At 44.3% G+C, this 13,017-nt stretch overlaps 1 protein-coding gene across 3 annotated transcripts in view; it reads right to left on the bottom strand.

Annotated features, from left to right (window-relative positions):
• SNX13 (sorting nexin 13) overlaps window positions 1–7,272 on the bottom strand; it is a 71,742-nt gene extending 64,470 nt beyond the window's left edge. Inside the window, exon 1 of one of the 3 annotated variants that reach the window (XM_075419208.1) lies at window positions 7,044–7,272. In XM_075419208.1, the coding sequence (XP_075275323.1) occupies window positions 7,044–7,058 (15 nt within the window). In that variant the 5' untranslated portion in view covers window positions 7,059–7,272. Of the gene's footprint in view, window positions 1–6,422; window positions 6,506–7,043 lie in introns of those variants that run through there. The other 2 variants (XM_075419213.1, XM_075419214.1) reach the window with 2 other exon arrangements.
• Between the last annotated feature and the right edge of the window lie 5,745 nt (window positions 7,273–13,017).

Here is a 13,017-nt window from a genome sequence, read left to right as displayed (position 1 = left end):
TACGCCAAGATGTATTGGAAAAAAACATATTTTAGGAAAAAAAAAGCACACCAAAATACATATGCAATTTCAAGCACGAATAGTTCCTTCAGCGGACAGGGAATCATAGAATGCTTTGGGTTGGAAGGGACCTTTAGAGGTCATCTAGCCTAACCCCCCTGAAGCGAGCAAGGACATCTTGGAATACGCATCATTATTACTGATCCTATTATTCCCAAGATATCACAAAAATCATTACATATGCTTCAGAAAAGTAAGATGATACAGTGTTATAAAATACTACAAGATTTGGGAAAACTGAAAATAAACAAAGTTTTGAGTTATTACAAAGGACATGGAATGCAAAGGTTTAAGCGAAGAGACGCCAGGCTTCACACGAAGAAAGGACCCAAGATTCATCAGAGACACCTCAGTCTGCAGTAGCAGTTGTTAGAATAGCAGCATAGCAACAAGCAAGGCTTCAGCGTGTCTCTAAGTCAAACAATTCCAAGATCATTTTGATGAACAGCAAAACTTTAAAGCAATCACTCTTTCTACAGTTACACAGGTTGGCTACTCATTTCCTAAAGCATATACTCCGCCAGATTTTCAACTCATCCACACAGTCTGGAATGCCAAATGCTGAATACTGCATGACTGGGAATATCAGGCACATTCCTTACAAGTGTTCTCAGTACTGATTAAGAGCTATGAGAGAAGTTATCCTAAGTCTGAGGCACTGTTTCATAATAGGTTGGTTAGGCGTGGCAAGAATTTTGCTATGAACTTCTAGAGTATTTTCTACTTGGCCTTGTCTGACAGCATTGACAGGAAGAGTGGAAATGCAAAGCATCCTACAGGATACGCAGCAATTCAAACTTCCTGCTCAAGTTCATTCCTTACATCGCAAGAGACAGCCTAACCTATGCTGCCTCAGAGGCACCAGCAGAAGTGGCGAGTACAGTCATTTCTTAGAACTGCAAAAATATACTGAAGAACAGGGATACATGATCTTAAAATAGTGATATTTATGAAATAATAGCATTCTGACACAAATAGATTTGACAAAAATGGAACTGGGACCACCCCGTTCCTCCCAGATGCGTGGGATTAAGGGAAGAGAGGCAGAGGAACAGACATAAAAAATAAAATCACACTAACAAAAGAACACCTGCATTTAAGCAGCTAATACTCTTCAAAGTAAGCTCCCAAAACTCATGAACATTCTTCAAAAGAAAATGTGTAAACCTCATCTTCCTACTCAAAACTCTAACTGCAATGGGACACTGAATTACGCATTTTAGACATCAATGTTATAGACAACAGGTAACCGTGAACTTTTCATTAGGCCATATTACCCCTGACTTGAATAAACACAGCGCTAATTCCATCTGTGAAATAAAAAAAACAGTTCTTGATATTTAGTACTTCTGATTATCAAAAATGCTTCCAACCAAGTCAAGGCACAGAAAAGACAGCATACAGGCCATCTGATGCAGGAAGGGACTTACTGGAAAGTAAGCAGAGATGAGTTTATCTCCTTCTCCTGCTGGCAAGCGGTGGATTGACTAACTGGTGAGGTTCAAATCAAATGGTCTTGTGCTTACTGTCCAAGAAAATATGCAAAACAGCAGGACGCAGTAAGTTTTAAGGGCCACTGGTGAAATAGCTTTAAAATAAACTACTGAACTAACCACTATGGTCAAACTCTGCATTCTGTCCTGGGAAATACCTGGATTTTCAGAGAATTCCACCTGAACAAAAGCAGATAAAAAACTGCAGGGCCTTTGAAATGTTTGTAAAATGCCAATGTTAAAATACAAGAACAAATTTGACTCCTGCTATTTTAACCGCAACACCAAGATCACAACCCCTTCCCTACAGAAAACAGAAAGACAATCGACATCATAACTTCTTCAGAAATCCACCTTCCCTCCCCGAGGATTTTACAGCGACTTCTGCTTCAGAGCAAGAATAAAATCTTTAACAGATACTCCCAAACTCTGACACGGTAGGAACTGACCTCTTTTTGCAGAATATATGGCAGTTATAAAAGGAGTCCCTAGCTGAACATACCTATCATCTACGCTTACTCACATAAAAAATAAATGCCCGCTTCACCTCATACCTGTAATCACAATTACGCAGTCATCATTTTAAGATGTATTACTACAGAAATTATGTAAACAAGGTCAGAGTGCTTAAGTTAAAACATTTCAACATGTTTACATCATGAAATAATGACTTGTTTTTTCAATTCAGAAATCAGACATTACGTACTGGGGGAGGGGGGGAAACAGTACAAGCAATTAAGCCCAAGATCGCGATGCCTTGTGCTTCTTGAAGTTTTTCTCTCACATAACTGCAAGTGTCAATTGCAATTGATTTTTCTATTACTCCAGCCTTGACACTCTCAGCCAACCAATGGCGAAAAGGGCTGACCGGGCTTCAAAATATTAATTCTTTAAGTGTTGCTAATAACCTACACATAACACCAATGGTTTCTTGTTTCTAATAACAGCAACTCTCCTAACGTTAGTTCAAAGGAAAACATGCTTCGTCATCTTTGTAAGAGCGGGGGGGAAAGGGACAAACATATTTAAAACCGAGATAATTCCCTAGTGTGCAACCAGAGGAAATCACCATTTGGAGCTCCTTCAGCTATCTAACCAGACAAGCTATGACTATTTTTATTGAACTAAGGAACTTTACACTTTTCTTCTTCCACGTTGTTTTGGGGAATGGTCCAGACTGACATTTTAGAGTTGCTGCAGAACTCTGCTTTCTGTCTCAGTAGTTTAGGCTCAACTGTGCACTCTAAGAATAGTCCTGAGAGTTTAGACGCCATCTTTTACTAACAGCCAACAAAATATTTAAAAACAAATACTAGGAACATATGACATCCATTCTTTGTAAAAGGTTAATTGTCCTATTTTACCATTCCTCACGTAATTTTAACTGACAATCCACAGAATACGGAGTTATTCAAAGAGCTGTCATAGCACCAATTAGAGACACAAAGCAGACCAGCAACAGGGCAGACTTCATTTACAGAATATATTGAAGGCGAAAGAGAGGCTTGTTACCTCCCGAGGGCTTGCAACGGATGCTCCAGCTAGACCTCATCCGGCAAAACACTGGCACCAAGGCAAAGCCTCATCGTACAAATTTCACAACAGGACAGAAAACTAAATTTCTTTCCACTCCCTCCTAATTGTCTACACATTTGAAGCTGTGTCTACCAGCAAAAGACAGTTCAGCAACACAAACCATCACAACAACCTTGCACAGCCATGTATCAAGGAACAGAAAAAACTAACAATGCTATAGCAGTTAACTCTGTTCTGCATCTTTCAGAGCTGGACTAACATATACATTACAATGTGCTACTGTTTCAGTAAGGCTAATTCATTATTATTCTAAAACAAGTTAAAAACAAGCTGCTGAGTCAACCTTTATTTTGAAGAATCAGGCTAATTTGCTCAGTTTTGCTCAAAAACAGTTCTCAATTGTTAGTAGCGATCAAAGTTTAACAAAAAAGTTTGTTACACATCTCTTCTAAATAAAAAGTATATCGTTTAACGGAAAGGAGATACTACATGTAGATCGTGAATTATCTTGTCCAGTTGCAGTAACAAGAAATAACAACATGTCAGAGCTCATTTTTTATGGCTCGTTTTCAGTTGTGGACAAGCAAAAACGTTTTCCTGCTTTGTCAAATGTCAAAAATCTTCTCAACCATCACCAGTACTGCAACAAAGTACTTTTGCTAAACTGAAAATTAAGCTGTCGAAAATTTAGCTGCTGATAAACTCAGAAGGAAGGTGTCACTAAGCATCTCAAACCAGTTTAATGAGCACCTGGAGGAAAAAAGTTGGAAAAAGAAATCTACTCACTTTTTTAGAAAAAGTGCCTTCATTACAGGCAACACAGGCTGCAAATGCACACAGCACAGGCCATCAATTTGGAAGACACTCTAAAACTTCTTGTAAACTAAGTCCCATCGAAATCCTATTCAATGTTTGTTCCCATCAGAATTTAAGACACTATTGACCAGCAAGAGACAGAGTTGTAAAACAGGTGCCTCACTGTAGTCAGGGAAGCACAGTTGCTACTGCACAAGAGGCGAGAATGGTGGACAGTTGTCTGAAAACAGAAGAGACAGACCATTGAGACTTGTGCCCATCATGGCCTCATCAGACAAGAAAGTGCTGAAACACTAAGTCACATGGAACCAGGCTGCACTGGGTCTTAGAAAGCAAAGGGGACATCTGATGAACAAGAAAAGGCAAACAAGTGAAAAGACACAGAAAGGCCAACCGAACAGACTAGGGAAATGATCACTGCAGCAGGACTCAAAACGCGTGCAGACAGAAAGTATCCAATACGACTGCAGAAACAAGTTCCGATGGCCAAGGTGATGAAAAACTGGGGAACGGTGTTTGCTAAGTAGGTGAATAAGCATATGTGCTTGGCATCCGATGACATGATTTCTGATGCAACTAAAATAAGAAGACCTGCAGTAAGGGCCAAATAAAACACACAGCCGGTATTTTTTCCTGACAGGAAGTGCAATCTTCCCCTGAAATTACTGATTACAAGGTCCTAATCCCAACTGCATCCACACAAAACTGGACTGAATCTGCTGGGGTCTGGATATACGGGTACAGTCAAAGGATGTAGGAACTGATCTTGAGAAACTGTAAACTATGTTTTAACTGCATAACAACACATGTAGAACCAGATTCTGCCTTTCCTTCATGCTTAAATATATTTAAGAATAATATTATCTACATTGTTAAATTAGAAAACTAACAGTTATAACGGGGGGAATGTTTCTAAATTTTTAATGGCTCAAAAAAAAAAACCAAAACCATAATAGTGATCTTCGCCACTCTAGACAGTACCAAACTACAAAAGTCCACAAATATCCAGCAAACTTTTTGATCTCATTTCACTGTACTTTCTTAAATAAAATAGTTGCTTTGAGAGAAGGAAAAAAAAACAACAAACTTATTGGCTATCCAGTGTTCCCCCCCCTCAAAGTTATTAAGATAAATATAGGCAGCATACAAACCTATGTTTTCAGTTTTCACTACTGCTCTACTCTAATGTCAGTCCGTCATAAATTACACCTCAATTTTTACATATGAAGAGACAAAAAAAACAAACAAACAAACAAACAAAAAAAGATATTTAGGTATTTCTAGACTACTATACATGTATCAGTAGGCTTGAAGCAATCTGCATCTTCCTGCAAAGTGTGGAAAGGGTTCATGGGTGTGACTGCATGCAGTTTTCATAAGGCTTTTTAGCTACCAAGTCACCACTGGAATACCCCAAAAAAGCACGGTGGAAAGGACTCCTTCCAGTTCACCTGTCAGGTGGGTCCTCTGACAGCCAAGAGCTGCCTGGTTGTTTGAAGAACTCCCCACAACTGCTTTTCAGGTAGGCAAGCAAAGCCTGCCAACTTTGCTAGACCCCCCCCAAAATTTAAAGTCATCTCCTTGGCAGAGACCAAGCCTCAAATACTTCACCCTGAAGCATCTTGTTCACAAATATTTTATATACAGGAACTAGAAGGAAAGAACATCAGAACCCAGTCTTCCAGATACCAACGTTAAGTATCATAACTGGTCATCACGTGCATAAGCCTAGGTTTTACCTTAAGTGAACGGAGCTAGTGTCGCCCACGCTGCTACACTGATGTTATCAGAAAAAAAAATTCGGTTCCAAGATAATAAAGTGTCTTGGATTGGCACACACAACCATCCTCAAACAGAACAAACCGTCCAGTGTGAGGCACTGACCCAGAACGTTTTGTGCCACCCTTAAAATAATCTGACTTACTATGGTTAAAGCTTACGCACCACACTCATCAACACTATTTAATGGAGGCTATTGTCCCTGACCACCCACCAAATACCCTTCATAGATAAACAGGTCATGTATTTTTACAGGTTTAACTCACTCGGCAAATTTTACCCTCACAGGGAAATCTGAGAGCTCACAGCACTACAGAACCTTTTTCCTTATGCCCTGAAACTTCGAGCTGCTGCAAACTGAAAGCTTCAGGATACTTTATTAGCTATCATTCAGGAACGCAAAGCTAAATTTTTCAGGCTTCGGTGTCAGAAAGCAAGCAAGTCTTCACCCTTCAAGATTTAAGACAATTCAGTTTTGGACAAATAACCTTCACCCCAGGATAAAATGACAAGTTGTAAAACACTTATCACAGGTAACGCAATCATCATGTCGGAGCAGTATCTGTACGCCAGGCACCTCGCTGACACACTAAAAACAGAAAATCGATTTGTAGAAGAAACAATACGGGGGAAAGTCTCACCCCCAGCAACTAGCAGCCGCTGCCAGCCTCCCCCCCGAGGGCACCTTTGCCCACCGCAGCCATTTCTCGCCTACGCCGACCCCCACCACCCGCCCACCTCACAGCGCGGCCGCTCCGGGACAGAACCCCCCTGCCAGGGAGAGGCGAGCCGAGGCAGCCAACTTCTGCCAACTGCCGACAGCCACGGACTCCCGCGGCAGCAGAACTGCTCCGTTTGAGCCGCTGACGAAGACAGCGAACACTCGGCCTTTACGAAGCCACCGCAGAGGAGGAGGCCCGAGGGGCTGAAGCCGGAGCCGGCGTTCGGGGCCCGGGCGGGGACGTCTCTCCGGCGAGGCCTAGGGCCGAGGCAGGCCTCCCTCCTCGCCCGCTATGAAGAGGGGCCCGCCACCGGATCGCGGGGAAGGGCCGGCCCGCCCCGGCCGGCTGCCCCACGGAGCGGGCACGGCGGGCCGGGTCCGCCCTACCGGCCCCTGACCGGGGAACGGCACCCGGCCGGGGAGCAGAGCGGGGCGACAGGAGGTGCCCGGCTCTGCCCTGGGCGAGCTGGCCGGCGTCCTACGCCCTCCCAGGCCAAGGGGGAGGCTGCCTGCTCGGCAGGTCGGGGGCCCCGGCAGAGGGCAGAGCCTCCGGGCCGCGGCGCGCAGCCGCCCGCTCGGCCGGCCGGGGAGCCTCTCCCTCCCCCCCCGCACCCCGCCGGCCGCGGCAGGACTCTTACCTCTGCTAACATCATTACCCCGCTGCGCTGCGGCGCCTGGGCGGCTCTAGCCCCGCAGCATGGCGAAGCCTCGCGGCCGCGCGGAAAGCTCCCCCCACCCTGCGGGGAGGCGAGGGGAGGCGAGGCGAGCGCCGCCGGTCCCCTCCCTCAGCGGCCGCCCGCCACCCCCAGCCCCGCGGCCGCCCTCGCAGCTCGGTCCGGAGAGGCCGCCATCTTGGAAAAGCTACGTGCACCGCCGCCGCTCTCCGCCCGGCGCGCCCGCCCATTGGGGCTGCGGGACGCGGGGCCGCCCCTGCCGGGGCCGGCTCGCTCCGCTGCCCGCCCCGCTCCTCTCCCTACCTGGGCCGGGGGGGCCATGCCCCGCACCGGCGGCCCGCTGCCAGGGTCGGGCCCCAGGGCTGCGGTGTGGCGGGCCCCGCGGTGGGGTGAATCCAGGGGCCGGGCCGGGCCGGAGCCCGAGCCCGAGCCTATCCCGCGGTGCAGCGGCCCTGGCACGCTGCGCGGCCCGGAGGGAGAAGTTGAGGGCAGCAGAACGTGAAAGGCTGTTGTCAAGGCTGCTCTGCCGTGGAGGGTTTTTTTTTTGCCTCGCCTCCCTTGAGACGCTGCTGTGGCTTCTCTGAGCTCCCGGTGCCGGGCAGCAGTTCTGAGGGCGCTGGTTGAAGTATTTTCTTTTTTTAATTTCTGACCGTGCAGCGCTCCGTATCTTCCCCAGCTCTGGGCGCTGAGGAGCGGACATCTACAAGCCTGTTACCTGCGGCGTGGTTACGCAGCGGCGCAAATGGTGCAGCCGAAAGGCATCTCCCCCGGGCCGGAGCCGTGCCCGCGGCTGGCCGGCCAGCCCTGCTGCGGGGCCCGGCCCGGCCCGGGCGGCACGGAGAGCTGCCCGCCGCAGGCCTGCTGCCTCCCGTTCGGCCGCTGCTCTGCGGCCGTTGGTTGGTTTGCCTTTTAACTAGACTGTAGAAGTTACAAAGTTAACCAGAGGAGCATTGGGAGAGTAGGAACAAGATGGGGTGGGGGTGTTTTGCACAGCCAGTAACAGAAAATGCACACCGAAGAAGCAGTAATTGTGAGCAGTGAAGACGGAGAAAAGCAACGCTGCTATTATAATGTGCAAAAAGCCAACCTTCTGCAATTACAGGTTTTTTTTTCTCCTCCAGTAAAAGCAAAGCCCCGTTTCTTGCAGAGGGCAGTCAGGCGGCTCTTAAGGCTGGTGGGTTTTGCTGAAGTTCTCTAATTTTCCCAGGGACTGTTAAATACTTAGCACTTCAAGGTTGCCCACTTCTTAGTTTTATTGGTGAGTATTACTGAGTTTCAGTTTTACTCATACAACTGTTTCTCCCCTGTCGGCCACCCAGCTGTTAGTCATGTGAATCGCCCTTTCAAAAAAAGCAGACCCTCAATATTCATAATAATTTATTTTCGAAATAATTGAAAATACTAACTTTTTAAAGTATTTAGTAAGCTTTGTACTTCTGAGTCTGTGTCTTGGAGTGTTTCATGTTAGCATTACTCTTTCCTCCAAGCTGATCCCTCAGAGAAAATCCAAATCTCACAGCGCGCACAACTCTATTTTAAACAACAGGTTTAGCAATAACAGAACCATGCAGTGGTCTTGCACCTGCTATTTCACCATCTTGATAAATTAAAAGTTGTTCAAAAACACTGAGCAATGGGAGTTGTGAAATATCAATTCCATTGTATTGCTTTGGTCCCCTAACATTTATTTACACCATTCTGTAGATGCTCGTTTGGAAGACAGGCATGTATATACACAGCTGTGGTTATCTATCCGCGGCTTTCATCATACTTCAATTCAGCCAAATAATGCCCTGTGCTCAGGTCTGCAGTAGAGGAAAACCTGAAGGCACCCATAATACAGCAGAGTGCTCAGTAAATCATCAGTTGTGTAATTATGCAAAAACATCAACACATACTTAGCTAGGTAGGAAATACTTAAAACACCTACTGTTCCCCATGTCACTTAGTCATAAATATATTCTCTGGGCAAGGCACAGTATCATGCACTGATAAGATAAATTACCCAGCTTACAAGATGTAAGGGGTAAACAGGAGGTAAAAGTCTCAGGATATTTATGAATATATATATATAAATGATAGTACTTGAACCAAGATGACAGTCTAGCAAAAGAAACTCTCTCTTGGCACTGTATTTCTTTACCTTGCATGTTTAGACACAATGGGTAAGGTTTTCAAAAAAAGTAATCAGCTTTGAAAACTTACTGCAAAACTGTATATATCCTAAGTGTGCTAGATGTAAAAGAGGAGCAAATCTTACTCAAATCTCACAGGAAGATTAAGTCACAATTAATATTTTGTACTTGAATTTGAATTTACCCCTACTTCTGCTTCGGATTTGGCAGCCCAACAGCGTGCTAGTCTGGGAAGCACCTTCCATTCTTGTACTGCTGGAATAAACCTACCAATACGTCTACTGAAAACTGTCCCCTGGTTTTACACCTGTCAACATAGTCTTAATATTGTTCCAAAATAGTTATTAATGTTAAAATCCATTGTTCTAATTTTTGGTTAATACCATCTTAACTTCAAAAGGGACAGGTAGTGTAACTGCAACAGCAGGAATGAGGCTGTGAGGAAGGACCGAACCACGCAAAGGTAGCTGAGACAGAGGAGGACGCAGCATTATAAAGGAGAGGCGAGAGGAGCCAGCAGCTTGGAAAGAGTGTGATATGAGGGACTTCTTGAAAAACTAGTCTCCTGGGAGTGGCACAAAGGAGGAGGAGAAAAGAAAGCTGCCCATCACCGAGGAGTTAAACAGTTATGTTGCCTGTTCCCATTCTTGGAATAAACAAAATTTTTTTTTTTTCCTGAGGAGGAGGGTGTTTCTAAATTGGTATGAGCAGGTCTGGAAACAGGGCTTCAACTGTGATTGAAAGGATTATCGATGGTAGGCCAGAAGCATTTGAACACTTACTTGTTTCCCTGAGCCCACATTCGAGTGACACTAACGCTGTTGCACTTGATGAGTCATCCGTAAGAGAGTCATATTCCTTAGATTTTATCCTTGTGCATTTGCTACACATGCAGCTTGGGCCTGGTGGTGCAATGAGCTAGCGTACTTAACAGAAGCGGCGCAGCCCCATCAGCACCCTGCTCATCCAGGCAGAGCAGCACGCTCATTATTTTTCTTGTCACTTCCACAAACCTGCAAACACTCTGTGAAGAACTGTGTTAGGGCAAGTATATATATCTGTAGTCAAATGCAAACCCAGCAGAATGTTTGTGCACCCAGTCCTTAAAATATTCAGAGACTTTCTCATAGCGCTGGGCAAATGCTTAATTCAACTAGGAGTACCTTAATGCTGATGGCTGCAAATACCTTCATATTTATAAGATGACTCCTACTTGTTGCCAAACGTCTTCGTGTTCTTTGCATTTATTACAGTTTTCACCGACTATAAGCAAAGACTTGTCTGATAGTCTAGCTCAATGAATGTTTTGAAATCCCACTACAGACACTGAAAGCTGCGGGGGTATCTACTGAAATTATGGGTGAATGCAGCATTAAAATCTGAAACAGAGCAGGAGGAGACCGGGATAGCACTGGCAGGCTCTACACCCAGAAGTTTATAAAGATTTTTGTGAAGTGAAGCGTAGTGAGCGCACTAAGTTGAGAGGCAGGCTCAGAGACAAAAATACAGTTGTGAGGGGGTGGATGTAGCACACACAGAAGAAGGGGCACAGGCGAGATTTAGCAATAAAAGAGCAACTGTGCCAACTTGCAGTGAAGCACAAAAGAGCGCAAATTATTTTCCAGCCATGAAAGGAGGGCAGTCCCACAACCTAAATAACTTATAGCTCACCAGCTTATGAAAAATGAAATCAGTGACCTAATTGCCATTAAGATAACCTCTGAAACAGCAGTAACCTGCATTTGGAGGGCAAAAGGATACGTTCTCTTGGTGTATGCAAGAAGACAAGTGAAGACTAAGGAAAGCAGAAACGACAGGCAGGGTTGGGGGAGGGACAGGCTGAACGAACGACAGACCAATTTTACTTTACTAAGCAGTTTCATCAGAACAGCTACTAGACTGTTTCTAACTTCATCAGCAAGCCTGAACTTTTGTACCTTTCTCTTTCTCTACAGTCTAGAAAAGATCTTTTGCAGAATTATTTCTGTATACTATAAATTAGCTCTGATTGTCCATAGGCAACTGATGTAAACTGAAGTTTGTCTTCTGTTCTCTCATTTAAGTTGTTTGTAGCTCTGGCAGTATGGTTGGAGTTTGCTTAGGTTTGTTTGGTTTGGGATTGTTTTTTTTGGGGGGGAGAGAAGGTGAGGTGGAGGAGGTCTGAAGAATGTGCAGTCATTAAATGTTTCAAGTGTTCAGTCTCATTGTTTAAAAGCAATTCTCTATGGCTGAATTCCACTGCATTTCAAGTAGGATCAGCTGACCCCAAAAGTCTGCACAGCAACATCATTGAAAGGGGAACTCAGAGTATCTTTTGTGTGTGAACTTTGAATACTCTGTTATTTCAGGATGTTGCCTATTCTAAGCTCTTTGGTGTGAGCTGCCTGATCAGAAGTTTTGCTTCTGATCAGGTTCATAACTCTATAATTTCCAGTTAAAGAACTCATTCACTTTCTGATTTCTCAGCATTCACCTGAGATGCAGAATAGACAGAAAATGCAGGAGTATATGTGAAAGGGCCACTCTAGACAATACAGTATGAATGTTGGGCATTAGGTAAATAATTACTGAAGAAGCATCAGGTGTAATTCCTGCTTCATCCTTTGCAATTAGAATGCAATATCTGCCCAGTGTTCATGTTCTCAGAATTGTTTATTGAAGGCTGAAATTTCTTTTAAAGCTTTTGCCAGCTTACATTTCTTCACTGTAGTGAACTTTCTGCTATTCAAACAGCTGTCTCCAGCTAGGACAGACACTGTTTGCCTTAGCAGCTTAACCCTGGTTGTCTAAGCAATTGTTAAAGATAAGCGATACTTCCTAATACAATACAGGAAGGTAACACAGGAAAGCGTCTCAAAATTATACTAGTGTCTCTTTCAGAAGTCTATCATGACATGAGTAGAGTCATCTCAGAATTGTAACATAGCTGTTCGTCATCAGCCGCTTAGCTTCTGGGCATGGATTTTCTGTGAAAATCATGCACACAAGCAGAAGTCTTCCTATGCTATTTGCACACTGCTCCTACAGAGGGGAGAAAGACAGGATACAAAACTCTTTGGAAAAGTCACTTTAATTCTTAAAATTCCTTTGGAAGCAACCAATGCAATTCTTTATCTGGTTGACACACTAATTTGAAGATAAAGCTGTTAAATGGAACGCTTGTTCTACAGTATGGTAAATGATCCCATTCCCTCCTTCCAAGTGGGTCAGGAGTCATGAGAATGTATCTGCGGTTTGAAGATATTTCTGTTCTCTTCAGAGTATTTGCTGTTACCCATGCTTGACCTGATGACAGCAACTACCTGTTGCAAAAGGGTTTGGGTGGTTTCTCTTCCGAGATTTGAACTCTTGAATGTGTCTGGCAGGTAGATCAGCTGAAGTGACAGGCCCACAGGTCTGAAAAGTACCTCATTTTAGTATCTTCTTGAGCATACATATGGCCATTTTTAGAATGTATTGCAAATAACTTGTGTACATGAATTGTAGTTTGTTCGGTGCTGGAGACCCAGCGGACTCAGTTTACTTTTTCTGGTAATGTCGTTATATCATGGTTATCCTTCCAGACGTTAGGTGTATGTTACAAGCAGATGAAGTTTGGGCCTGAATTTTCAGGTTACATACTGCTTTAGTGTGATTACAGTGGTACTGATACTGTAATAAAGTGTTACGGTGATACTGAAATTTGCTAGTGACTTAAGACCAAAATGAAGATATCCCATCACATGGAGAACACAAAATGGGTTACATCCAAAACCTTTTGGTGGAAACTACCCACTTAATAAGACTGACAGCTAGCAAAAGAC

This window comes from Opisthocomus hoazin, chromosome 4 (assembly GCF_030867145.1).
Source record: "Opisthocomus hoazin isolate bOpiHoa1 chromosome 4, bOpiHoa1.hap1, whole genome shotgun sequence".
Taxonomy (NCBI): domain Eukaryota; kingdom Metazoa; phylum Chordata; class Aves; order Opisthocomiformes; family Opisthocomidae; genus Opisthocomus; species Opisthocomus hoazin.
Note: the sequence above shows the minus strand (reverse complement) of the source record. Positions and strands in the feature narration are given on the sequence as shown.